The sequence below is a fragment of the Prionailurus bengalensis genome, chromosome C1 (assembly GCF_016509475.1).
Source record: "Prionailurus bengalensis isolate Pbe53 chromosome C1, Fcat_Pben_1.1_paternal_pri, whole genome shotgun sequence".
Lineage (NCBI taxonomy): Eukaryota > Metazoa > Chordata > Mammalia > Carnivora > Felidae > Prionailurus > Prionailurus bengalensis.
Window position 1 is genome coordinate 71,825,856 of NC_057345.1, and position 25,877 is coordinate 71,851,732.

Sequence of the window (25,877 nt, forward strand, 5' to 3'; positions counted from 1 at the left end):
CTTGGGAAATCACCCATCAGTGGGGAACCTTGCCCACTAATACCTACCTCCTCCAGCCCCTCATGCCTGACCTGCTACGCTTATAAAATCCAGTTAAAGTGAAGACTGGTGGCAAACTTGGGGACAAGCATTCGAAGTCATAAAAGGCAACATGAGGTTTCTATGTGAAAATGGACAACCCCTCGTTATTTCGCCCTGTGGTAACACAGGTAATGACAAGAGGAAGAGAAAAGCCTCAGAGTAAGTGAATGGACATGAAAGAGCCTCAGAACTTTCGGAAAATAACACCAAGATTCCACTAGATGTCACCCTTGCCTTTGTCCCACATCCCCCAAAGCCAGGCAGACAGTTTCCATAGACAAAGGTGGGGGGGGGGGGGGGGATCCACTTTCTCAGCTGGTTTCCAAACTTCAACTTTTTAAGGGTTTCATGTCACATCATTTTATTTTAAATTCATATTCTCCTAGTAACAGAATCTGGTTTCTTCAAAAGACACGGCTCTGGGAGAAACTCAGATGTCAGTATTCCTACTAAGGGGTCTGTGAGGTTAGTATTTCTCTTCACTGGCCACAGAAGGGAGCCAGAACTCTTCCCTTTTGAGTAATAGGCAAGGAAAACTCCCCGACATCTAGCAGCCCTGTGGGGAGGAAGGAAACACGTTTGACTGACTAATGCTTCAGTCATAATGACTGTTCCAAACCACATTTCATTCGTGACAAAAGTTAGCTTTTCTCACATAAAATAGCTGAACCTATACCGGACTAGGCATCTGATCTGCGTGTGTCTCTGTGGGAGGCAGCGTGTGTGCTGGGAAAGAGGAACCGCTTTCAAACAGAAAGAAACTAAAACTGTCTACGCGGACCAAAACCTTGAGTCAGTTAATGGAAATACTGAAACCCACCCTTCAGAATCCTTAAGATGGATCGTATAACTGAAAAAGCAACAGGCCCACAGACAAATCTAGATTAAAACAAAACTAAAAGAGTTAAAAACCATGGGCATTTCACATTTTACGTTGTCCTGACAATCCTGTCTGAGGCAAACGCAGTTCAACGAAACTTGTAAGTGAAAAAATACTGACAATCCATCAACACCATCCTGACCCCTCTGTGAGAAGTTCCACAGAGTCCACTTTACATTACGGACGAAGACGTGTTTTCTGAGTAACCACCGAGTAAACCCCCCAATGTTTGGACAGGCTGCTCTCTGAGCTCTGAGGGCCTTGATCCTTCCCTGCTGTCAAAGGTTCAGCTCCAAGTATAACCTCCCCAACCATCACTGGTAGATTTTCTCCCTCTGCCCCCAAAGTTAACCTTTGCTTTCTTTATCCCCATCCCTTTTCACCTCCACCACTTATTCCTATTCGTGACACATCAGAGATTCTACAAGCCGGTCGATCTCACTCACTAAGGCGTTTTCTTCCTTTTTCCATAGTGCCCAGAAACCACTATGTGCCAACTCTTGTTTTCGGTGCTTTCCTTGACATATGAACCCACTGAATACTCAGCATCCTGGAAGGCAGACACTGTCATCACCCTCATTTTATAGAGAAAGGTACTTAGAAATAGAGAGGTTGGTTAAATGATTTGTCCAAGACCACGGGCATAGCGAACAGAACCAAGACCCAAACCCAGGCAGTCTGGCCCCAGAAACAGTGATCCTAACGACCCGGAACCCCTTCTCTCTTAAGGTGTGTAATCAATCAACATCTACTGGAATTGAACAAAAAGGCAAGGCTTTAGGATATTCCGTACAGAGTTAAATGCTTGATAATTTTCGGGAGCTCTTTCTTCCTATAGCCATCCAAATAAAGCATTTAAACATCCTGAATCCCAAAATGAATGTCAAAGATCATCCATAATTCACAACGGGCAAGCATGGGACATACTTACTAGATCCAGATATGTTCAAGTCTTTACATTCTTCAATTTTAGCATCACTGCCAAAATAGATTTTGATCTTGCCACTGTGAGCTTTATTGTCAAAGGTAATCTGGAGACACAAATGTATGGAAAGGTTACCGCCCAGCGGAAAGTATGGTATACTAGATAAACTCTGCTTCAAATATCACTGGCATCCGAACAGCATGCTGATTCAAAAATAATTCTGGGGTGCCTGGGTGGCTCAGTCAGTTGAGCGTCCAACTTCGGCCCAGGTCATGATCCTGTGCTTCGTGGGTTCGAGTCCCGCGTGGGGCTCTGTGCTGACCGGCTCAGAGCCTGGAGGCTGCTTCAGATTCTGTGTCTCCCTCTCTCTCTGCCCCTCCCCCATTCTGTCTGTCTCCCAAAAATAAACATTAAAAAAATTTTTTTTAAATAAAAAAAAATAGTACTGATGAAATTGTTCTCATCATGTGATTTCTTTTTTTTTTTTTAATTTTTTTTATGTTTACTTACTTTTAACACAGAGAGCATGAGCAGGGGAGGGGCGGAGAGAAAAGGAAACACAGAATCCAAAGCAGGCTCCAGGCTCTGAGCTGTCAGCACAGAGCCCGACACAGGGCTCGAACTCACAAGCCGTGAGATCATGATCCGAGCCAAAGTCAGATGCTTAACCAACTGAGCCACCCAGGCGCCCCACAAGTTTCTATTATTAATGAAAGAATATGATCCAAAGGGTAAATATGTGGAATCTACTGAATCCATCGTACTGAGTCGTATTCAGGTTCAGAGAAATCTTGGAGCAAAACAACAACCATTAGTCCCAGGAACAAAAACAAGATTCACCAGTCTTTGACAAGAGAATACAATTATCTCATTTATGATACTGAATGGAATTTTAAAGCATTGGCTTCAACTTACTCCTTTGGGTATGAAATTCTAGGTCTTTGCTAGGGTTGGAAACTATTTTTCTGTTTGCTTCAAATGCTACGTATAATGCTTTCAGAGGTGACAGACTGCTCCCAAGCTCCAGGCTGAATTTAAGATTTCCAAATGCCCTCAATCTTCCACATTATGTTTCTGTCATTTGGTTTACAAGCGATACGTGCTGAGTATCTTAAGGCTTGAGAGAAGTATGTTGGGGGCTTTCCTATGGGAGAATGAGGCCCCGTGTGTGCCAGGCTTAGCGGAGGTGTGCTCACAGCTCATAGGGACTGAAATGGGGCCTGCAGGTTTAATTCTCCAGCCTCTGGTTTGGTCCGAGTGATATTCTTGGATTACATAGAACGTGGCTTATGTGTAGAGATGTGCAGGCACTTGGGGATTTAATTACAGATCACCTACACAGTCAGCCCTGTGAGCTCTTGGCCTGAGGAGTTTTGGGGATTTTGTAATGTGTTTTGTAATGTGTAAGTCATCCCAGGGAGCTTAATCATGCTCTTCTCTGCCAGAGACATTCTTCCTCACCACATCTCAAGACTTATAATTACTTTTATCTCTTTGTTTATTTGTTTTCCCGTCTATCTCTTCCACTAGACTGTAAGCTTCCTGAGGGCCACTGCACCTCTTCAGCAGGGCAATGCCTGGTGCGTAGGAGGGACTCATTATGTATCTACTGATTGTTGTTGAATGGAGCACTCCTCTGAATTGCTATAAGGGTGTCACAAACAACTGTCAGCTCAGCATTCAGTTTTGTCCCACGATAAAGGGGGGAGGGAGGAAGGGAAGGAGGGAGGGAAGGAGGGAGAGAAAGCATGAAACCCATGAAATGGGGAGGCAAGTTATTCTCATAGATACGAACACATTCTCTTCTACTGCACATACCTTCTCCCAAAATAAAAGAAGCAACAACTAAGCCTTTGCAGACTGGCCCTCAGATCAAGGGGGCAGTTTCTGCCTTGAGGTTTGAAAACATTCGCTACAATAGTTGCAAAGACCTTCCTTTGAAAATAGGAAAAACATCCTAGACACTTAAAACACTTGTCATAAACTTTTTTTCTAATGTATTAGGGGAGTAAGAGGTCAAAGCCAATGTTGAAAATTCCTCTTTCCAGCCCGGAAATCTGGCTTTAAAAGGCTGGAAAGGGCTTGCTTCATTTTCCAAAATAATGGTCTCTGGGGGCGCCTGGGTGGCGCAGTCGGTTGAGCGTCCGACTTCAGCCAGGTCACGATCTTGCGGTCCGTGAGTTCGAGCCCCGCGTCAGGCTCTGGGCCTGGAGCCTGTTTCCAATTCTGTGTCTCCCTCTCTCTCTGCCCCTCCCCCGTTCATGCTCTCTCTGTCCCTAAAATAAAAAAAAAAAAAAAAAAAAAATAATGGTCTCTGGATCAACAATGCTAGAATGTGTCATTAAGCTGTTTTAAACACCACTGCATCTACACATGTATACAGGCTGGTGTGTTTTACACTTGGCATCTACAACAGGAATAGAGAAAAAATAATAAAAACCAGCTTCAGAAAGACAGACACTTGCCGTATTATGAAAGACGTAACAGTCCGGTAACTCTCGGGAATGAATCGTCTGTAGGTCAATGCCTTTGAGGTGAAAGGAAATTTCAACTTGTAAGAGCCTGAATAAAAAAAATATTACAAGATATAAATTATCATAGTCTTACTACCCTACTCTGCTTTCCCCATCCCTGTCTCCTGGGAAGTGAGACTTAAAAAGGTATTTACCGATAAAATTCCAGTCTGAAGAATGACGAGTTCTTCCACTCCTGAGGGTATGTGGAGAGGTCTAAGTGAACACAATCTAAGGGCAAGGAAACAAGAAAGACGGTTTCAGGCAAGAATCGAATGCTAAAAGGAGTGGGGCGAAGTGTGCTGAGAAGCAGGGTACTTAAAGTATCTCTCCACAAAATCCGTGTTTTTTGTAACAAGACCAGTAACTTTCCAGGAGAGAATCTGGAACTACCACTCTAACCACGTGATCAAAGTTAATGTCACCAGTAAGGGGATAAACAGACATCATGCTCCTCCTGAAATAACGTACTATTTGTGTGGTATTCCTGCCTTATATGCATAACCTCAATCAAGTCATAAAGAAACAGAAAAATCCAGTGAGGAATTTTCTACTCTTTTAAAATGTCAAGGTCATTTAAAAATAAAAGTTAAGGAACTTTATTTTGCTCCAGATTAAAGGAGAGTAAAGTAATTTGACAACTAAATGCATTATGTGATCTTGGACCAGGAAAGTGGCAGGGGGTGTGTGGGACGGGCACATGGGGTGGGGGTGGGGGGCATGGGTGGGCAGTTTTCTTTTTCTATAAAGAATAGGACAACTGATGAAATGTGAATAACGTTTGTATATTTTAGTGCCGTATCCATGTTCCTTCATGCTTTTGAACGTGAAGTTGGTTATGTAGGAAAATGTTTGTGTTTTGGGGAAATGTACACTGGCCTATTACACAGGTAAAGAGACATCATGTCTGTACCTTACTCTTCTACGTTTCAGGAGAAATATTTATACATTGGAAGAATGATAAAGCAAGTGTGGTAAAACGGTAGCCTTCGGAAAACCTAGATGAAGGGATACAAGGAAATCTTTGTGCTATTTTGCAACTTTTCTGTTAAGTCTGATGCTTTCCAAAATAAGAGAGAAAAGAAACTTATGTTTTATTTAAGTAAAAACAAATTATGAGCTGTTAACTATAAAAGAATGATTCCAAGAACCTCACATAAAAATAGTCTCATCATTGTGTAGCTCAACACCTTGGCAGGAAAAGCAAGTAGGTCTAGAAACAGTGAGCGCCTTTCAAGGTCACAGAGCTCTGACACAGAATTGGTGGGAAGCCAGCCTGCCTGACTCCTGCCCAGACTGTTGCTGCCCCTTCCTGCTGCCTTTGAAATGGAAACGCCGGGCCTCCTGCAGTGCCCGGTACTCAGAAAGTGCTCTAGAATCTTGGTAGACTTGACGGCTGATTCTTTAAGCATCTTCTCCCACTGGGCTTTGGAGCAGCAAAGACCTACCATCACTTGATCAGTATATGACCTTGGCTTAGCCACCTAGCGTGACTGAGCACCAGTTTCCTCACTTGTAAAATGAAGGCCAGGCTGATGATACTTAAGGTCCTTCTACCTTTACCATTCTCATTTGAAGATAAAGTAAAAGAAAACAAAACATTTAAACTAAATTGACTTGAGCCAAGTGGCTATACTCCAAAAAGAGAAGGAGCATGTTCAAAATCTCTATGCCAGATACTGTCCTAGGTCTTTTTCTCCTGTATTTCACTCAATCTAAGATATTTGTTTTTTTCACTTTTAAAATATTTCTAAAATGGAAGAGTCTTTTTTTATTAGTATTATTTTCATCTCTTACATATGACACCCAGTGCTCATCCCAGCAAGCGCCCTCCTTAATGCCCATCACCCATTTAGTCCATCCCCCTACCTCCTCCCTCCAGCAACCCTCCATTTGTTCTCTGTATTTAACAGTCTCTTCTCTTATGGTTTGTCTCCCTCTCTGAAACAGAGGAGTCTTAAAAAACATTGATGGCACCTTAGATTCAGAGAAATACAACAGCAGTTGTTAATTTTATACTGCATGTAAAATTCACCTTATAAAAGTCTATTTGGTTATTCAAATTTTGTTATTGTAGTTCTGGAGTTACACTTTTTCTAAATACACATTCAGAGCTCTCAGAAGGCCGGCTGACCTGATGTCACAGTCATTGCTAATGAGACCACCAAACACCTGATAGTAACAAAACCTAAGAACTGAGGGTTTTTTTCCCTAAAGATGGCAAAAGCCCTAAGAAAAACATCAAACCTCAAAGGAAACAAACTGGTATTAGAGTAGCAGCCTCATCGCTCAAAGAACCTGATTTACAGAGCAGAATACTGCAGCGAATGAAATAACAACCCTCTCAGAGATAAAGGGAAGGCAGATTATAGATGTTCTTTAAAAAACAAGGAAAATGGGGGCGCCTGGGTGGCGCAGTCGGTTAAGCGTCCGACTTCAGCCAGGTCACGAACTCGCGGTCCGTGAGTTCGAGCCCCGCGTCGGGCTCTGGGCTGATGGCTCAGAGCCTGGAGCCTGTTTCCGATTCTGTGTCTCCCTCTCTCTCTGCCCCTCCCCCGTTCATGCTCTGTCTCTCTCTGTCCCAAAAATAAATAAACGTTGAAAAATAAAAAACAAGGAAAATGATGAAATGGTCATGATGCCTCATGCTGAGAACATGTAGAAAGGACAGGATAAGAAACTCAAAAGCTGTGTTACAGAAAATGAAGCACTATTGTATTAGAATGATAGCCATCTAAATGTTGTAAAAACATTTTTAAAAGCAGGATTTGTAACAGTCCCCCCAGTGACGCTAAACTATAAAGCTACAGGTCTAGAGGCAAGATATGTCCACAGAATGAATTAAGGGAAACCCTTAGCTTGAAATGCACATTCAATCATGCAACTAAATATAGACCCACAGGGAAAGTGGGTATACAGGCTGAGCACACCAAAGGATGATTATCTTAATAATAAAGATGATGCAAAACTCATGAAAAGGTAATCTAGAACAGCTTCTACTAATTCACCTATACAAACTCACCAACGAACCAATGAACTAATTCACCTATACAAACTCACCAATTGCCTCACCAATGGAGTCTAACTCAATTCCTACTTCGATCATGTGCAGGCTTCCTCCAGTGTGTCTGAGAAAAGAAAGTCTAAAATTCGGTATCAAGTATTTTAAGAATATTCTTTACATCTTTTGAATAGATATGTCAAAAGGTTCTCTTTGACAAGTTACATTTAATAAGTCAAAAATACAACTAACTTGCTAAAACAGTCTCTCTTAAAATAAAGTCAAATTAAAAACGAACTTCTCTCCATTTGGTTAAAACTACTTCATATTCTGATAGAAGGAAAATGAACAAGGATACTACTGCCCAGTGGTCAGGTAATAAATCCTGCTGTCTGGCACTGCCTGTCTTGCCTAGCCACTGAGACTGACGTTGGCCACATTTCTTTCATCAATTTTCCAAGAAAAATCAATTGAGGAAAATGGCATATGAATCACTGGAAAATAGTGGTAAGATGCATCTTAATTAAGTCACACATTTTTAAGAGGACAAGGGGCGTTTCAAGGCTGCTGGCCACAGAACCAAGCCACTGACACCTTGATGATCTCTGAAAGCCACCTGGGACCTTTGATAGTCCTGGCTTATGGTCTGTTTCCTTCAGAGTCAAGAGCATGGGACAAATTTACTCATGAAGAGTTTCTGAAAAGGAAGCCTGTGGAAACAGACTCAGAACCTCTGTTTGGTTTGAAGTAGGCACCACACTCAGTGCAGAGCCCAACGCAGGGCTTGAATTCATGACCTTGAGATCAAGACCTGAGCTGAGATCGAGAGTCAGACGCTTAACCGACTAAGCCACCCAGGCATCCCTCAGAACCTCTGTTTTATAGAGGTGTTCTTCTATTATTTTACCAAAGTGCCCTAAATTGGATTGTAGGAAGTATGGTCAAATGAACCGTGCGATACTCTCTTTTTCATAAAACCATTTCACAATTAAAATGCTCCTAGGACCCCTCCTCCAGAACTGTTCACTTCTTGAGGAGTCATGACTGATCAATCTTTGTAGCACATAACCCCAGTACATAAAACAGGAAGTGCCTTGGGCACAGTAAGTATACAGCAGAGATTTGTTAAATGAATGACAACCACCCCCCCCTCCAGAGTCTTAAGTCAACCACTTTGCATTTACATATGATGTGCTTTTAAATTCTTAACAGAATGGCACAAAATACTTCTACTTGATTAGATACTGACTTTTTGCCAAGTCATCTCCTAAAAGAGAAAATGAGTTGCTAACCACAATTCATCTTTGAAGAACATGAATGTATTTAACATATAATAGCAAGAGCACCAAACATTTTAACATGCATTATTTCATTTATAAATATAGACTCTTATTTTTTTTTCCAAAAGCCTAATTGCCTCCTCATGGAGGGAAAAACCTTAACAAACAGGAAACACCTATGCATTTACCTCAACCCCCCCCCCACCTCCACCCCCCCCAACAATCTTGAGTTGTACCAAGAAGTTCCATAAATGCTCCCCGGTCCTATGGCAGTAAACCTGCAGTTTCCTGAGGCAGCGCCCTTTGCAGGCATGTGTTAAAGCCCCAACTATGTTAGTTAGCTTAGCGAAGCAAAGTTGATCCATTTGAGCTGTCAGCACACGAGGGGATGTTTATTCTTACCACAGAAGATGATAAAGGCATATAAATGAAATTATCACCACATTACCTATTTCAATGTCGCTGTCAATATTCAGTGTCTCATTAGAAGGAAACATGGTCCCTTTCTTGTAATGCTGCTTACAGACTTTTAAGCCAATTCTATTGTCTTCGTTTTCTCCATAACCAAGGGTCCCCAGGGATATGTTCTTTAGCTGATGATACTATTAAAAATAGTGAAATAAAAATACTTATGAGCTTTTAAGAGTTTCATCAGAAGTTACAACATATGGAATACACTTTTAGCTATTTTAAATTGTGTATATCAAAGTCCTCAATGGAACTCCCCCGTGTAAAATACCACAGGGTGATTTTCTCAGGTTGGGCAGGAAACACCCTGCCTCACGGAACTCAGAACTCAAGTAAACATGCCGACAGAGGCTCCCCCCTCACTGAGAGCCAAAGTGAGGTGCCTTGACGTCACAGCAGACTACTGTCCCCTGGCTCCAACCCCCACCTTAGAAAACCACACTGGCCTCCAGGCGGTTCCTGGAGCTCACCAGGCACATTCTTGCCCGGGCCTTTGCTGTTCCTTCTGCCTAGAACCCTGTGTTATCTAACTGCTGGTTCACTCCTTCAGATCTTGAGTCAAATATCACCGCTCCAGCCAGGCCTTTCCCTTACTACCCAGTGCAAGTTGCAAACATCCATCAGCAGCACACAGGCTCCACCAGGCACTGCCAGTCTCCTCTTCTGCTTTATTTCACAGCAGTTATCACTTTCTGACATACCACTCAGGACCCAAGCCATCCACACCCCACAGCTCACAGTAATGAACACAACTTACATTATCTTACATGAACTTACAGTAGCTCTCGTCAACAGGACGCTACCATCGGCCTATCTGCACTAACAGGGCTTCATTAACATGTCTCTATCATTCCAGGAAACTTTTGTCCAGGAACATAACAGCTACAAATAACTCTATTGTTTATTTCAGGAACATCCAAAACAACTCATTTAGACCGATCATCAATTTGAAGATCTAATCTAATTAATTCCAAGACTCTTTGAAACCATGCCCCTCTCCCCACAAACCCTCACCTTGTTGTGTCCACCGATCTGAAACCACTGCATCCTGTCTTTAGCCAATTCTAATAGAGCTCTCCCCTCACATTGAAAGACTCACCCTAAATCAGACTTCAAAATCTGTATTTGGACTTTGCCCTCTTCACCCAAGGCACTGATGAGTAGTCAAGGGAGTGTCTCCTGTATTTCCGTCAACAAGCTCAGTTTTACCAACATGTTTTCCAGGTGGTGTTTTCAGGCAGCTAGCATTCAGTGGCTACCTATTTCACTTCATTTGTGTGGCTCTCTCCTCCAGAATTAAGTTCTATAAGAACAGGGCTTTTGTTCATTGTATTCATGATGTTTTCCCAGTGTCTAGAACAGTACTCGTACATACTAAGCCCCCAAATATTTATTGAATGAGAAAAAGAAAAAATAAGATTAACGATCTCTCTCTCCTAAATGCTTTCCTCAAGGTCCATCAATCTGGTTTCTCAATACCTGGTTAGATACAACTATATCGTATCCTACTCCATATTCATAAGATTCAGCTAGGCTTACTAAGGGTAAGACATCAAAACCGAGATCCTAGAATCTTACATTTGGTACCTCATTCATCAAATCTTCTGAGATTATAAATCTACTCTTGGCTATTTGAACTGGAGTAATCTCCCAAAAGTAGTGGGAATAAAGGGACAAATAAAAAACATACACCTTTAAGAAAAATGTTACGCAGGCAAAAGGTATTGTGTGGAAATGTAGCTGGAGAAATAGCAATGAACATTTTTTGACAGGCTGAAAAATTTAAATTAGAATATTTTAATATATGTGTGCGCGTGTGTATGTATATATATATATATATATATATATATATATATATATATTTATTTATTTATTTATTTTTTGCTAAAACAACAAGGTCAAGTGTCAACATATTCTTAAAGCGTAAGTCATTCCCAACAGAACTCTTACCTGACTGAGAGCAAAAAAGATGCTTTCGTAGGCATCCTCTTGGGTATACACACTGCAACTATAGTCATCTTCATCTGTGCCAGAATATCCTTTCAGAAACAAGTGCTTAAAAGCAACAGTGTTCTCTTCTTTGAAAGCAACCACGAGCTGGTTACTTAGACCAAAACGAACAAGCTAGAAAAGGAAATCAAATAGGAAGATCTAATTTTTACCATTTACCAGGGCAGGCAAATGCATTCTTATTATCATCCCCCCCCCCCCCAAACATCAGCAAGAAAAATCTCACTGCTTTGGTGTTTACTAACTATGTTAGTGTCAAAATACAAGTCCCAAAGAAGAACAACCTCGTCAAGCTATATCAGCAATTCAAAATAGTGTAAAATTAGAGGAAATTACCACTGGGATTGTTTTACCTCCCTGAGGTCAAACCCATTCACTGTCACCAAGCACCCACCTTCTGGGGATAAAACTCTCACTTATTCTCCCTTATGCTGTATCCCAGCCTGAGCGTGGGCACCAAGGGCTCTCTCTCTTTATCAGGAGGGAATGTATTCTCCCTGCCTTTCTTGGAGTCCAATAAGTGGGGACAATTAGCAGGCAGTAAGTGTTTACCAAAAAAACCCAGGAAATTACACACTCAGCTACACACATCAACAACCTCTCCTTCCCTCTCATGCACGCATGCACGTGCACACACATGCAATGGCAGAAGTCAAACCTTCATAAGTCCTGTCCCCCACATCCTTCCCCATCTACTCACTTCATCTTCTCATCTGCTTTGAAGACAATACAAGTCCAAAAATTTTGCCCCAAGTCTTCATCCCACCAAATACCCAAAACGACTTGGGACTTGGTTTCTTCAGCAATTCGACTAGATGACTGTGGCCCTTCTGTTATTTGCTGTCACCCCATGGTGGGATATGACAGACTGCGTGGCTCTGAACAAGACATCAACTCATGAATCTTTCAGGTGAAACAAACGTTAATCTGCATCTGCCAACGTACACGTTGTTTTTTAGTGATTTTTATTTTTTAGCTTTTAAATTTTGCCTGACTTTTTGGAAAGGCTGAATAATTAAAAATAACAGCTACCATTTTTCAGCAATTATTATAGTCCAGGCACTTTACTAACTGCATTACAAGCCCTATCTCAGTTGCTAACACAAGATAAGGTGGTCATCCTCACTTTACAAATGTGGAAACTGAGACTGAGCCACATTAAATCGCCCTAAGGCACCTGACTAGAATGAAAGCCAGGTCTAACTCCAAAGTCACTTGACTACACTACGCAATTTCCCTCCATTGAAGAATTTGTCTTTGGGACTCTTCTTATGGAAAAGAATTTAGGTGCTAGCTTCCCAGAATTGCAACTACTGTTTGAGAATGTACTTAGATGACACTCATTAGTATCTGAGCCTCACCAGGTCACATTCCTCAAATACTAAGTCAAAGGATTGAGCAATTGTTAAAGCCCAGCCAGTCTAAGGAAAATATCAGAAAAGAAGCCCCACCTCATCCAACCTGTGCTGGAAATCAGGCAATGGAAAACTAAAGGCTTTTCTGAGCACATGACATCTGTCAGTGGTGCCCGTAGGAGATGCCAGAAAAGGTCAGGTTGCTTTTTGAAAGCCGAAAGTAAACCAGGGAACCCATACACACATGATTGTTTCAAAGTTTTACTAACAACTGATACACAAATGAAAACAAAACAAAACAAAACAAAACAAAACTGGTATACACACACATGAATTAAGTTTTTCAATCAAAGTCTGACGACTGCTTACTCTGTGCTGAGCTGGGATACAATGTGAGCAAGATCAAGTTGCATAGTGTTGAATAACAGGTCTTACCATTGAGTGCCAGGGACTGTGCCTAAAATTTACATTTTAATTTTTTTTTTTTTTTTTTTTTTTTTTTTTTACTTAACTATCCAACGCCCTATGAGGAGGATATTACACTGGGCTCCACAAGGACAGGATTTTTTTTTTTTCTTTTCTTTTCTTCCCCTCTACTCAGGAACTGGAATAGTACCCATCACGATGCCAGAGTCAAATACTGAATCCGTTGATAAATATAATCCCATTTTGCACACGTGAAGTCTGAAGTCAAGGAATTTATCCAGGTTGGAACAGCTAGAAGGTATCAGAATGAGGATACAAATACATCTATTAGGTTTCCACGTTCATCCTGTTGACCACCTGGCCACCCTTCTTCTCAAACGGAGATACTGCCAACTTCACTCTAGAAGCAGGGATATTCAACCCAATCCTCCCACACTCAGACTGAAGCTTAAACATGCATGTGCGTGAGCGCACGCGCGCGCACACACACACACACACACACACACACACACACACACATTGTGTGGGGAATGGATAACTTGACCGAGAATGTGGCATACTATTTGCTGCCTTTTTAAGCTACCGCCTTATTTAAACTCCAAGCTCATCAACTCAACTTTGGGAATGAGAGAACACGAACCACTCCCATCTGGCATCGGGAACAAGAAATCTCCTCCATTCTATTATTCAGAGAACAAGCTAAGATCCACCTATGTGGCCCAGCATCAGGTTAAGGTTGGGATTTTCAAAGCGTCTCTTAGTAGAGAAGAGAAACCCTAGGGAGGAGATCATAAGTCCCAGTCCTGCTATGGCAGAACCCTACCCTCCCTATGGAGCAAGAGTAAGGAGATGACGCGATTGGTCAAATAGTTGACAGAAAATAGTTGACAGAAAATAGTTGACAGAAAAATAGCCCCACCAGCTAGCCCTTAAGATTTGCTGAAACTATGATATAAGTCAGAAAAATTCTTACACATTAAGGGCAGCCTGGCAAAATTATGAATTTAAGACCTGATTGTGAAATGAGTGTAGGAGAAAATATTCTGTACCAGGTTAAAAAAAAAAAAGATATTGCTCTAATAATGTACAAAGAATATGGGAGGGAAAGCATAGAACAAGCAAAAGAATGTGAACACCTCTCTGAAGGTTATAAATTACTGCAGAACGCAGAATAGGAATGTCTTTAAAAAAAAAAAAAGGTTTCCTTCTCATCAACCCTGATAAAATGCCACCCATCTCATTAGACTTGAGGATGGAGTATTAAGAGACAGAAAAAGAGGAGGAAGGACAAGTGGGATTTGAAGGAAAGAAAGGTATTTGAGAAATCTGCTCCAATTAGATATCACCCAGGTAGCAAAACTTATTAGAATGATCCTCCAGCGGAGCAAGAATTGAATCCCTCTCAACTTTGTCAGGGGAGACAGGGTACACTCACACAATAAGTAAACCATCAGTTCCCAGAAACAGTCTCCTAAAAGTGAAAGCAGTGAGATAGACAGCAAGACTAGTGTGCCAAGGAAAGCCACGTGTTGAGTGGTCAGGCAAGACTGGTGGGGGACTTCCAATGGCACCTGCAAGATGATGGAGAAAAGTCCACTCTGGATTTGGTGGAGCAAACAGGGCAGGGATGAGAATCCCTGGGTGCATCCACCTGGCTGGGATCTGGGCAGGAAACAACAGAGGAAAGCCCATTGGAAGGGCAAGTTGAAGGAGACTGTGGAAATCTAAATTTCAAGCTACACAGTCAAGATTTTCTTCTGCAGGAAATGGGTACCACAAAAGTTTCTGAGCAGGAGAGTGACCCAATGAAGGCATTCTAAGAAGAATTCATTTGATATTAGCATTTAACAGACTGGTATGTATGTAGGTAAGAAAGGGAGGTATAAGACAAAGTCTGGAAGCAGCCTGGTTAACTTGCCTGTATTCCTAGACTGCACAATGAGAACAGGACCCATGTCTGGAATAAAAACAATCTGAGAATAAGAATGCAGACTGCAGAGTCAGACCAAGGGGCTCCAATCCGACTCTACCACTTACCAACGGAATGGTCACAATCAGGTTACTTCCTCTCTTTGGCCCCATTTCCTCACCCACAAGAAGCCTGCAGTAACTGACCCCACCTCACAGGGTTGCGGTGAGGATGAAATGAGTTAACACACATAAAGCACTTGTGCCTGGCATATGGAGAAGGCTACACCACGTGTTACATCTCAGCAACAGTAACGTATTGACAGCTGTATTCCCAACAGAATACACAGCACAGGTTGTGCTTCAAACATACTTTAAATGAACAAGAGAAGAGTCTGTGCCAGAGAGAGAAGATAGTGAGTGTGGCAAAACATAAGCTGACACGGTTTTGAAGGAAGAATCCGGGGGATTTAATAGATACCAGGACAAAGAAGGTAAGTCAAAGATGGTGATGTTCTGTGCCTGGATAAGCTAGAGTTCTAGTAACATTAATAGACCAAGAAGCTGAATGGAAAGCTGGTTTGGCCAGAGAAGAAAGTGGGAAACAATTAAAATTAACCAAATGAAACAGGGGACATTATCTCTCCTTCTTCCATGTAATACTAATAATGCACCCACTTTATAGGATGCCAAAATTAAGACTTCAAGACCAAGACTTAAAATGAAAAATAATTTTAAATGGAGAAAGTCAAGCATACACATTTAACAGTGGCCCTGTATCTCAATTTTGTTGGTTTTTTTAAGCTTGTTTGTTTTAAAGCAACTTGGTTACCCTAAAACTTGATGCACTGAAAGCATGTTATACAGTGAAATACCCTCTTTATGATCACAGAATAAAGATGCAACTTCAGTTACAGCAGGAACTTCCTCTCATCTCTAAGACTATATGAAGGTATTTTTAGCAAGGTATTTATTTTTGTGTTCCAGAAATAACATCTTTTTAAAAAATATTGTTTAATTTTTAATTTCTATTTTTTAGAGAGAGAGAGCAAGTAGGGAGAGGGACAGCGGGAGAGAGAGAATCTCAAGCAAGCTGCATACTCAGCATGGATCCCACAACCCTGGGATCATGACCTGAGCGGAAATCAAGAGTCGGACACTCAGCCGACTGAGCCACCCAGGTGCCTCCAGAAATAACATCTTTATAAACATCTTTACATGGATAACAGAATGATTATTGTCAATGGAACCAAATACCCGAAATCAGTAGAGTTTCTAAAAGGGTATGCATTTTAAATGTAGTTACCTAGAGAGGCCGCCCCCCCCCCCAAAAAAAAAAAAAACTGGTTCCCTCAAAAACTAGATGACAACTTTGATGGCTGTAGTGATGCTGGTGATTAAGTCTCAAGGATATAAGGGCACCTGGGTGGCTCAGTTGGTTAAGCGTCTGCCTCTCGATTTCAGCTCAGGTCATGATCTCACGGTTCGTGAATTTGAGCCCTGCATCAGGCTCTGTGCTGACAGTCCAGAGCCTGCTTGGGCTTCTCTCTCTCTTTCTCAAAAATAAATAACTTAAAAAAATATGAAACTCAACAGAAGATCCCAGGGTGTAGCCTTTGTGTGCTCCTGCTAGATGGGGTGGAGGTGGGTAAGCGTTTACTTAAAGCACTTAGCTACTGATGGAAGGGAGACAGCGTTCTGATAAATCCCAACACAGAACAGTCAAAAATGCGGATTTCAAAAGTGTATTTGAATGAAGATGAGAGATTCGAAGGATACCATCACCTGGGATTGAGCAGATTTTGCCAGTCTACGTGCTTCACTCGGATACAGAACTCCACCCCCACCCCCACAGACATACAGGTCTACTATTCTATACAGATCTATGATTTATCTGTATTTACCTCATAATCCCTTACTAAAACAAGGTCCTCATCAAAACTGAACTTCAACCTACCCTCTGCCCTCCAGAGTCAACATAATTTTACAGTTTTATGAACTTGAGTGTGGACTTTTCAGAACAAAAGTTAAGGGCGGAACACCTGAAAACTGTTTCACCTTGTGGTAAGGGGAAAAAAAAAAAATCCCCGAACAAACTGATAATGTGAATTACCTGCGTGGTGACCATGGCTATCTTCAAAATCTGCAGTCCCAGCTTCCATGGGATCTGGTGTCGGGCTCGGTATTTTTCACAAGGGTTCATGAAATAAAACTTCAGGTCTTCCCGCAGACATTCCTCTTTCACCTCAGAATCAAGATGAGCCATTGCATTTCTGCCACACAAGACCAATTTTTAAATTAGCAGAACATCTTGTTCATCAGACAGTTTCTGAATAATGCTTTCCTTTCGTGTTCTTTACCCATTCTTACAAGCAAAATTCTCTCTCCAAACAGTAACCTCCTTTTCTCTTCATTCAGAAATCTGAAAATTATTCAGGACCCTCTCTCACCTGCCTTTCCACATAGTTTTTCATCTTGTTCAAAATAGCCATTCTCAAAAAATTTGTAAGAACAGGATTTTATTTGCAAGACTCATCAGTTCCTACCTCTCAACATATAGCATTCACCTGTCACTGGAACACTAACAAAAACTAGATGGGATATAGTTTCATGATACTCCAGGTATGAAACCACAGAAATTTAGCAAAGACTAATGGAATTATATTGCCATGAAAATAGAGAATCTTTGTCCTATAATGCTGTACTCAATGATTATGCCCCTTCTTTTGATTATATAGCAGTGAGTATAAGATTCAAAATGTAGATACCTTTAAAAAGTTAAAATAGTATCTGTTTATGCCTAGTCAATTATTTGTGTCACCTTACATTAGTAAAGTTTTCTTTTACTATTTTGAGGACAGTGGACTCAGAAATGGGCATGTGACTCAAGCTAGGCCAAAAAGAACCAATGAGTTATGGTCACAAGACTGTGATTATATCTGATGGGAGAAATGCCATCCTTCCACTAAGTCGTTGTCGAATTAGGGCGTGCAAAACAATCCACTAGAAAGTATAGAAAGTATTAGTACTTCTATTTTATTCTTTCCTTTTTTAAATGCGTTTTATACTTTAATCTTTTATTTTACATAAACTCTACACCCAACATGCAGCTCAAACTCACTACCCTGAGATCAAGAGTCATATGCTCTATTGAGCCAGCCAGGTGCCCCTATTTTATTCTTTACCTTTAAAAAAAACTGAACTCTACTAATAATTAATACAACATGGAATAACAGTGGTATATAAGGGCATATAATTTATAAATAAACATAAACACATGGAGAACATGTGCTTAACTTTTACCATTGGATACATAATCAACAAAGTTTGCAGATCATAGACTTAAAGCAAAGGCTGTGAGTCTGGAGTCTGTGAAAGCCACCTTGCCATCCTAAGAGAGCAAGTCAGAGAGTGAAGCTAACACAGAACAGACAAAAGATAGACACTAAGCCTAATGGCAATACTTGAGTTCCTTGATCCAGCTGTACCTGAAGCCATTCATCTCAAGACTTTCAATTTGAGCTAATAAATACTCTTTGGGGCTTAAGCTAGTTTAAGTTAGACTTCTGTTTCTCACAACAGGAAGTGTCTTGATGGTAAATTTAATGAATAAATTTTACTAAGTTCAGCCAATCACTCAAGGTACTCATCTCTAGGGAAGTTTCTATAATTGGGGGTCATTTGCGGGCATCTTTTCACCTGAAATATCTGAATGACCTATTTTTATACTGACTTCAGATCTACATTATCTACCCCAATTAACAAGTTTTAAAGAAGACTAAAAAGGAAAGACTATTTTAAGGCTTATATTAAGACCATTTAAGGCTTATACTCAGTTAATAATTTTCTATTTTTAAATTGATTTTTAGACCTTCTATTTCCAGAAATAGTAGGCTAGGTTATTCATAATTCACCTGCTGGGCAGAAGGAAGGGAAAAAAAGGAAGGAAGGAAGGAAGGAAGGAAGGAAGGAAGGAAGGAAGGAAGGAAGGAAAAGAAGGAGGAAGAATGTAAGAAAGGGGAAAGGAAAAAGAAAGGAAGGGGAGGAAGAGGGACGTTAGAAAGAAAGGGAAAGAAAAAGAAAGAAGAGAGAGAAGTCCGATGCTGGATAAAATGCATATTTCTTTCGGGGAGTGCGGGAAGTTAGAGGAAGTACCTGTAAAAGACTGAAGAATTAGAAGTAGAACAATAAGTCCTAGAGATCTAACGCATGATATAGTGAATATAAACAGTAATGCTGTATTATAAACATCAAACTTGCTAACAGACTAGATCTTCAAATTATTCCCACCACAAAAAAGAAATGACAGAGGCGCCTGGGTGGCTCAGTCAGTTAACCGTCCGACTTCGGCTCAGGTCATGATCTCGCAGTTTGTGAGTTTGAGCCCTGCGTGGGGCTCTGTGCTGACAGCTCAGAGCCTGGAGCCTGCTTCGGATTCTGTGTCTCCTCCTCTCTCTGCCCCTCCCGCACTTGTGCTCTGTCTCTCTCTGTCCCTTAAATATAAATAAATGTAAAAAAAAAATTTTTTTTTAAAGAAATGATAATTCTCTGAGGGACAGAGGAGCTAACTATTGCTATGGTGGCCATTATATTACAATATATACATGCAACAAATCAACATGCTGAACACCTGAAATTTGTACAATGATATATGTCAAATATATTTAAATTAAAAAAAAACTTGTAATAAAGTTTCTAAACCTGTAAACTTGTAAAAATGGTTCTCAGAACACTTAAAAAAAATTTTTTTTTTTCAACGTTTATTTATTTTTGGGACAGAGAGAGACAGAGCATGAACGGGGGAGGGGCAGAGAGAGAGGGAGACACAGAATTGGAAACAGGCTCCAGGCTCTGAGCTATCAGCCCAGAGCCCGACGCGGGGCTCGAACTCACGGACCGCGAGATCGTGACCTGGCTGAAGTCGGACGCTTAACCGACTGCGCCACCCAGGCGCCCCCACTTAAAAATTTTTAAGAGCAAGGAACGCCTGGTCTAGTCTTGGGGAGAACCTGGAGAAGTGCGGGCACATGTACTGAGGCTTCAGTCTGCAGCCCTGGGAAAGAGGAGTGAAGAGCCAGGATTCAAGGCCCAAAATCCATCCAAGACCTGCTAGGAGATCCTCCTCAGATGTAGACAGGGGTCCCAAAGTGCTACCACCTTATCAGAAAAATAACTAGCATTAAAACTGCCTGTCCCCAAGCTTAGAGCACTACAGAAAAGGCCAAAGTAGTTTCAAATAAAAGGAAATTTAAGAAACGGGCCCATCCTGAGAAATGATGTCCACAACACAGCCCTTTGCGCCTCACACCTGGATGAGCCAGGGAACATCAATCCAACCTTGCTTGGTTTCAGACTGAAACTGCCCTCCGTCTCCCAGCAAACTCACACAGACTTCTCCGGAGGTTCATCCTAGGACTTGGGCACTCTAACAAATAACTTGGAAAACACATCCATCAGCTGGGAATAAGACATAACCAAGCACATGAGGAAACCAAGCAATATGGAACAGCCTACTTAGAAACAGGGAGCAGAGGGGCGCCTGGGTGGCTCAGTCATTTGGGCATCCGACTTTGGCTCAGGTCATGATCTCAGGGTCCATGAGTCTGAGCTCCACGTCAGGCTCTGCACTGACAGCTCAGAGCCTGGAGCCTGCTTCGGATTCTGCGTCTCCCTCTCCCTCTCCCCTGCTCGTGCTCATTCTGACTCTGTGTCTCAAAAATAAATAAAAATGTTTAAAAAAGAAAGAAAGAAAGAAAAAGAAACAGGGAGCTGAAACAGAAACCAAGTATATCAGAATCAGACACGGGTTAGAAGACTCATGCTCAGCATGTTGAAAGACAAGAATAGGTACAAATACCTCTAAGACCAACTTGGGGAAAACAAAAAATACTTTCAGAAATGAAGAATCAATGACCACATGAGTCTCATCTCAAAAGAATGAGGAGACCTTTAAAATGTGTTTGCCTGCATCCATTCTAGTTACCTCGGGATTCGATCTGACCACCTTACCATGCACTGTGCTGGGAGAGCTGGGTACTCGGGACTCAAAGCTGGAGAGGGTCCCCGAACTGCTGACGTTCAGTGTCCAGTAAGAGAGAAAGACTTACGAACGCGTATTCCCAGGTTATCCCATAGCTCAGTGAGTGTTGCGCCATAGTGTGAAAGCACTGTGGAAATGGGCTAACTCTGGAAGAGGGGGACACAGAGCCAGAGGGAAATCCATCATAACACAGAGGGGTAAGTGCCACAGGGATGCCTGACAAAGAGCACCAAGGGAGGCATTTCCAAGAAGAAGGTGGTATCCTGACAGCTCATCCTCCACCACGAACCTTCAGACCCCTGGAACACACCAGAAGAAGTTTTCGTGGGCCTGTCTGAGCAGTGCTGAATTTAGAGTTAACCACCATTGCTTTAGCAGAACCATATTGCTAACGTATTCATCCTGATGATTCACAGTAATTTGTTTTTCATTTAATTAAACGAAAAGGGGCATCTGAAAAGTTGTGATAAACCCTCAGAAGAAGGCATGGAAACTCCTCTCCCACATACACCCCTGGCCTCTAGTGTGAAAAACACCACGCTGATGAAAGAAGACGTGGTCTTCTTGAAAACAGTGGCGTGAAACACAGGGCATTAGGTCAAATACTCGCTGAACACCTTGTGGGCCCAGCTCTGCCAGAGACATTTTCCTGCCTTCCAAGAGCTCAGTTCCATGGAAGGGAAAGAGATGAACACATAAAAGTACCATAAAATGTGTTCCCTGCTGTAAGTGAAATCTCCATTGAGCACCCCGGGAACAGAGAGAACACAGTGCCCCAATTGCTTCAAGTGGCTTCAAACAAATCTTTCAGCTGCTGGTTTCTTTGACTACCTGGCCATTAAATGTTCAAAAAATGGTAACTGACTTTAACATTATCCTAAGAAACCTTATTAAGAAAATAAGTCACAGGCAAAAAAAAAAAAAAAAAAAAAAAGAGATAACAAACATCAGAATCACTTATTGTGTTAAATTATTGATATTACTCCACCCATCCAGAAGTTTTTTGCTTACGGAGCAGTTGTAAGACTTCTAGCGATGTGAAGGGTAAAAAGAAAAATGAAAACGCTAGCATGAAGAACTTCCCCCTCAGGCATACAGAGCCATCTGGTAAAATAAAGAGTAGTAGTAGCCAAATGTAATCAACAGAGGATAGAATGATAGAAATACAGAAAAAAAAATTAATGTGCATAATAAAGTTACAGGATGAGATGGCTGTTTTTAGTAAGTCCAACTTGGGGCTCCTGGGTGGCTTAGTCAGTTGAATGTCTGACTCTTGATTTTGGCTCAGGTCGTGGTCTCACAGTTCGTGAGATCAAGCCCCGGATCCAGTTCTGTGCTGGTGGCATGGAGCCTGCTTGGGATTCTCTCTCTCTCTCTCTCTCTCTCTCTCTCTCTCTCTGTCCCTCCCCAGCTCGCATGGTCTGTTTCTCTCTTTCTCTCTCAAAATAAATAAATAAACTTAAAAAAAAAATAAGTCCAACTTAGGTTTAGAAACAGCATCTGAAGTTTGGAAGAAAAGGTGATGATATTTTGGCTTAGAAATTCTAGAATCTCAAGAATAATGTAAACGTACAAGCTTTCTAAACTTTACTTTTCTGAGAGCTTTTTCTTGCACCCCTCTTCCCAATTTGTAGATCTGCCCTAGTTCCCTGTTCGGTGAAGGGTATTAAATACACACTCAGATACAAGTGGACATCCTATAACAGAAATATAAGGGTGTCAAACAAACAACCAATGCAAAGTGAAAAAGAAGTTAAACTAAAAACACAAAAGAGGCAAGACGATATCACAAGACCAAAACATCCCTGCATTTGCCACTTAATCATCCAACACCCTCCTGTGCTCAGGCTGGGTGCTTGGTACCGGAAGCCTGAAGCCGCGATCACAACTGTCCAAGCAAGAGTTAAGTCAGCAGGAAAAACACTGCAAGCTCCATCACAAATGATGAAAATCAGCAACAGGTTGAGAAAAGAACAGAGAACGGGACTCATAACTCATAACGCAATTCAGGGGACGAGAAATTGCACCATGAAATCAGTCAAGGAAGAGAAATCAGTGAAGATCGCACTCTGACCCACCAACTGTGGGTTTGTGAAAGTGAAATTGCATGAGATAAATAAGAGTAATCATGATTCATGAATTATTTATGTTTCACTAAACTATAGGAAATGCACGATCTGGATTATTTAAGCTTAATAAGTGGCACTGTTAGAGACCAAAATAGCAGAGGAAAAAAGCACCATATTGGTGAGCATAAAGACAAAATCTAGAATAGAATGGAAATTCACCCACACGATGGGCTAGAATGGAAAACTAAAGAGGACTTAGGAGAGAAAGAAGCCTGAGTCTTAGTGCTACGGGTGAGAAGTCAGAGAAGAAGCACATCAAAGCTCCCGTCTGTTATTAAGAAAACCTACTCTTCCCTCAGATGCTCAAGACTGTGTGATGTCCCCTAATTTTAAGGCTATCATGTGTCCGAGGGCAATTCCAGCTTTAACAAATCAATGACTAAGAAAGTCTATGGAAGCTTGAAGTTTTTTCAGAAAGCAAAAGAAAACAAGGTACCAGCAATTCTTAACCTCGCTGGGGTCATAACCCCGTGTGAGAACCTGTGAAGGCTCTTGGCCTTTGCCTCAGAAAAATACACACACAAAGTTCAGTGATGGTACCTTGTTCCCATTACCACGATCGGCTCACCAAATAAGCTAACCAGCCCAGGCCGCTAGTTTTTCAGTTTGCATGACCCTTACCCTACTCAAAAAGAGGTATGAAAGATTGTTTTCTATTACAGTGGCCTCCAAAGAGGGGTGCGTGCACACAAGGGACTATTCACTGGTATGTGAGAAGAAAGGGTTAGGGCTACCAACTGTATTAACCTAGCAAAGAGAGAAGTTAAGATTTACAATTTTACACATTTTAATACTAACTGTATTAACCTAGCAAAGAGAGAAGATTTACAATTTTACACATTTTATTTTTGAGACAGAGAAAGAGAGAGAGAACAAGTCAGGGAGGGGCAGAGAGAGAGAAAGGGGATCAGAGGATCCAAAGCGGGCTCTGTACTGACAGCACAGAGCCCTATATGGGGCTCGAACTCACAAACTGTGAGATCATAACCTGAGCCAAAGTCGGACGCTTAACCGACTGAACCACCCAGGCACTGCTAAATTTATGAGTTTTATCATATGGATTATTATGTATCATACCCAAGCTGCCCTCACTTGGCCAGAATGCCTGTGTTTCACGTAGGTATGCAAGGCAACCTGGCGGGGGGGGGGGGGGGGGGGGAGAAAGCAAGATCCCAAAGTAGGGGGTTGGTGTTGGTGGCCTCACTGGTTTTCAGCATATTCCTACCACTTAAGGTTTAGGTGAGCCCATTTAAGCATTTTTGGAGTATATTATCCAGTTTAGTCAACCCTCACAAGGTGGGCAAGAGACATAAAGATTCTTACAAAAAAATGAGACTCACTGGAACCAATGAGGGCCTACATTAGCATCAAGAAAATGAAGACACAAATACTCTCCTAATATAAACTTTGTTTTCCATGAGTTCAAAAAAGATGAAAGGGGTGCCTAGGTGGCTTAGTCAGTTAAGCGTCCGACTTCAGCTCAGGTCATGATCTCAGGGATCTCACGGTTCACGAGCCCCGCGTCAGGCTCTGTGCTGACAGCCCAGAGCCGAGAGTCTGCTTTGGATTCTGTGTCTCCCTCTCTCTCTCCCCTTCCCCCATTTGCACGCTCTCTCAAAAATAAATAAACATTAAAAAATTTTTTTCAAAAACAAATATGATCTGAAAAGAAGTTGGAAAAAAGAAACAGATTTATCAAGAAAACTATTCAAAATATCGGCCAAAGCTACTATTGTTAAATGTATGTGTTATACCCCAAGTTATTAGGTAATGACACTATGAAGTCATAATGATGTAAAGCACTGCATTTAGCAATTTAATATCCTATCTCACCCTTTAAAATGTTCCTTTTACCTGTTTTATAGAATATGGTTTTACAAACAATATACAAACGTACATTCAGAGAGGGGGGATGTTCTTTTAACTGATGGGGGAAATTGTCAAAAATATTTGGGGGGGTGCCTGGGTGGCTCCATGGGTTAAGCGTCTGACTTCGACTCAAGTCATGATCTCCCAGTTCATGAGTTCGAGCCCCGCGTCTGGCTCCGTGCTGACAGCTCAGAGCCTGGAGCCTATTTCAGATTCTGTGTCTCCCTCTCTCTCTGCCCGTCCCCCACTCGCGCTCTGTCTCCCTCTGTCTCAAAAATAAATAAACATTAAAAAAATATATTTGGGACTACTTCTCCAGTGTTTCAGAGCTCCAACCACACCACCACCATAGATGTGGATGTTCTTGTGTTACCACTGCTGATATTACAAACTCCTTAGCTTGGGAGAAATTGGTGTTTGTTCCCCAAGATCCTGACAGACATCCCTGTTGAGGTATCTTGTTTTGATGCAGTGGCACTAGAACAAGATGGTTTTCCTAATTCACAATGATCTCTTACTAGTCACACAGGATGGGACCGCAGAAGCAGGTGAACCACTTCCCAAATCTATGCCTCCTGTACCCTTAGCACAGGGAACAGTAAGTACCACCAGGAACCTACATCTATATAGCTCTGCATTGTCTGGTCCCACCTACCTCCCGAATGTCATCTTTCCCCCGCCAAACTTAATCATCTACATAATTTTATTTTATTGTTTTAATGTTTATTTATTTTTGAGAAAGAGAGAGTGTGAGCAGGAGAAGGGCAGAGAAAGAGGGAGACCGAATCTGAAGCAGGCTCCAGGCTCTGAGCTGTCAGCACAGAGCCCAACGCGGGGCTCCAGCTCACCAAAGGTGAGATCATGATGCCAAGTTGTTTGTTAGATGCAAAGGTTTGATAGACTCAAGTTAAACAGTTTTGCCTGGAATATATCATAGACGACATCGTATACTTCATACGACCTCCCATCCAGAGATACAATATCAGATTGAT

At 41.7% G+C, this 25,877-nt stretch overlaps 1 protein-coding gene across 4 annotated transcripts in view; it reads right to left on the reverse strand.

The window, feature by feature from the left end:
- Positions 1 to 25,877, reverse strand: part of MCOLN2 (mucolipin TRP cation channel 2) — a 56,948-nt gene that overhangs the window by 21,191 nt on the left and 9,880 nt on the right. For all 4 annotated transcript variants that reach the window (XM_043575456.1, XM_043575458.1, XM_043575459.1 and 1 more), the window contains exons 2-7: positions 16,961 to 17,120; positions 11,099 to 11,272; positions 9,129 to 9,282; positions 4,555 to 4,630; positions 4,352 to 4,448; positions 1,893 to 1,992 (exon numbers count right to left, since the gene is read on the reverse strand). In XM_043575456.1, coding sequence (XP_043431391.1) covers positions 1,893 to 1,992; positions 4,352 to 4,448; positions 4,555 to 4,630; positions 9,129 to 9,282; positions 11,099 to 11,272; positions 16,961 to 17,120 — 761 coding nt within the window. The remainder of the gene's footprint in view (positions 1 to 1,892; positions 1,993 to 4,351; positions 4,449 to 4,554; positions 4,631 to 9,128; positions 9,283 to 11,098; positions 11,273 to 16,960; positions 17,121 to 25,877) is intronic.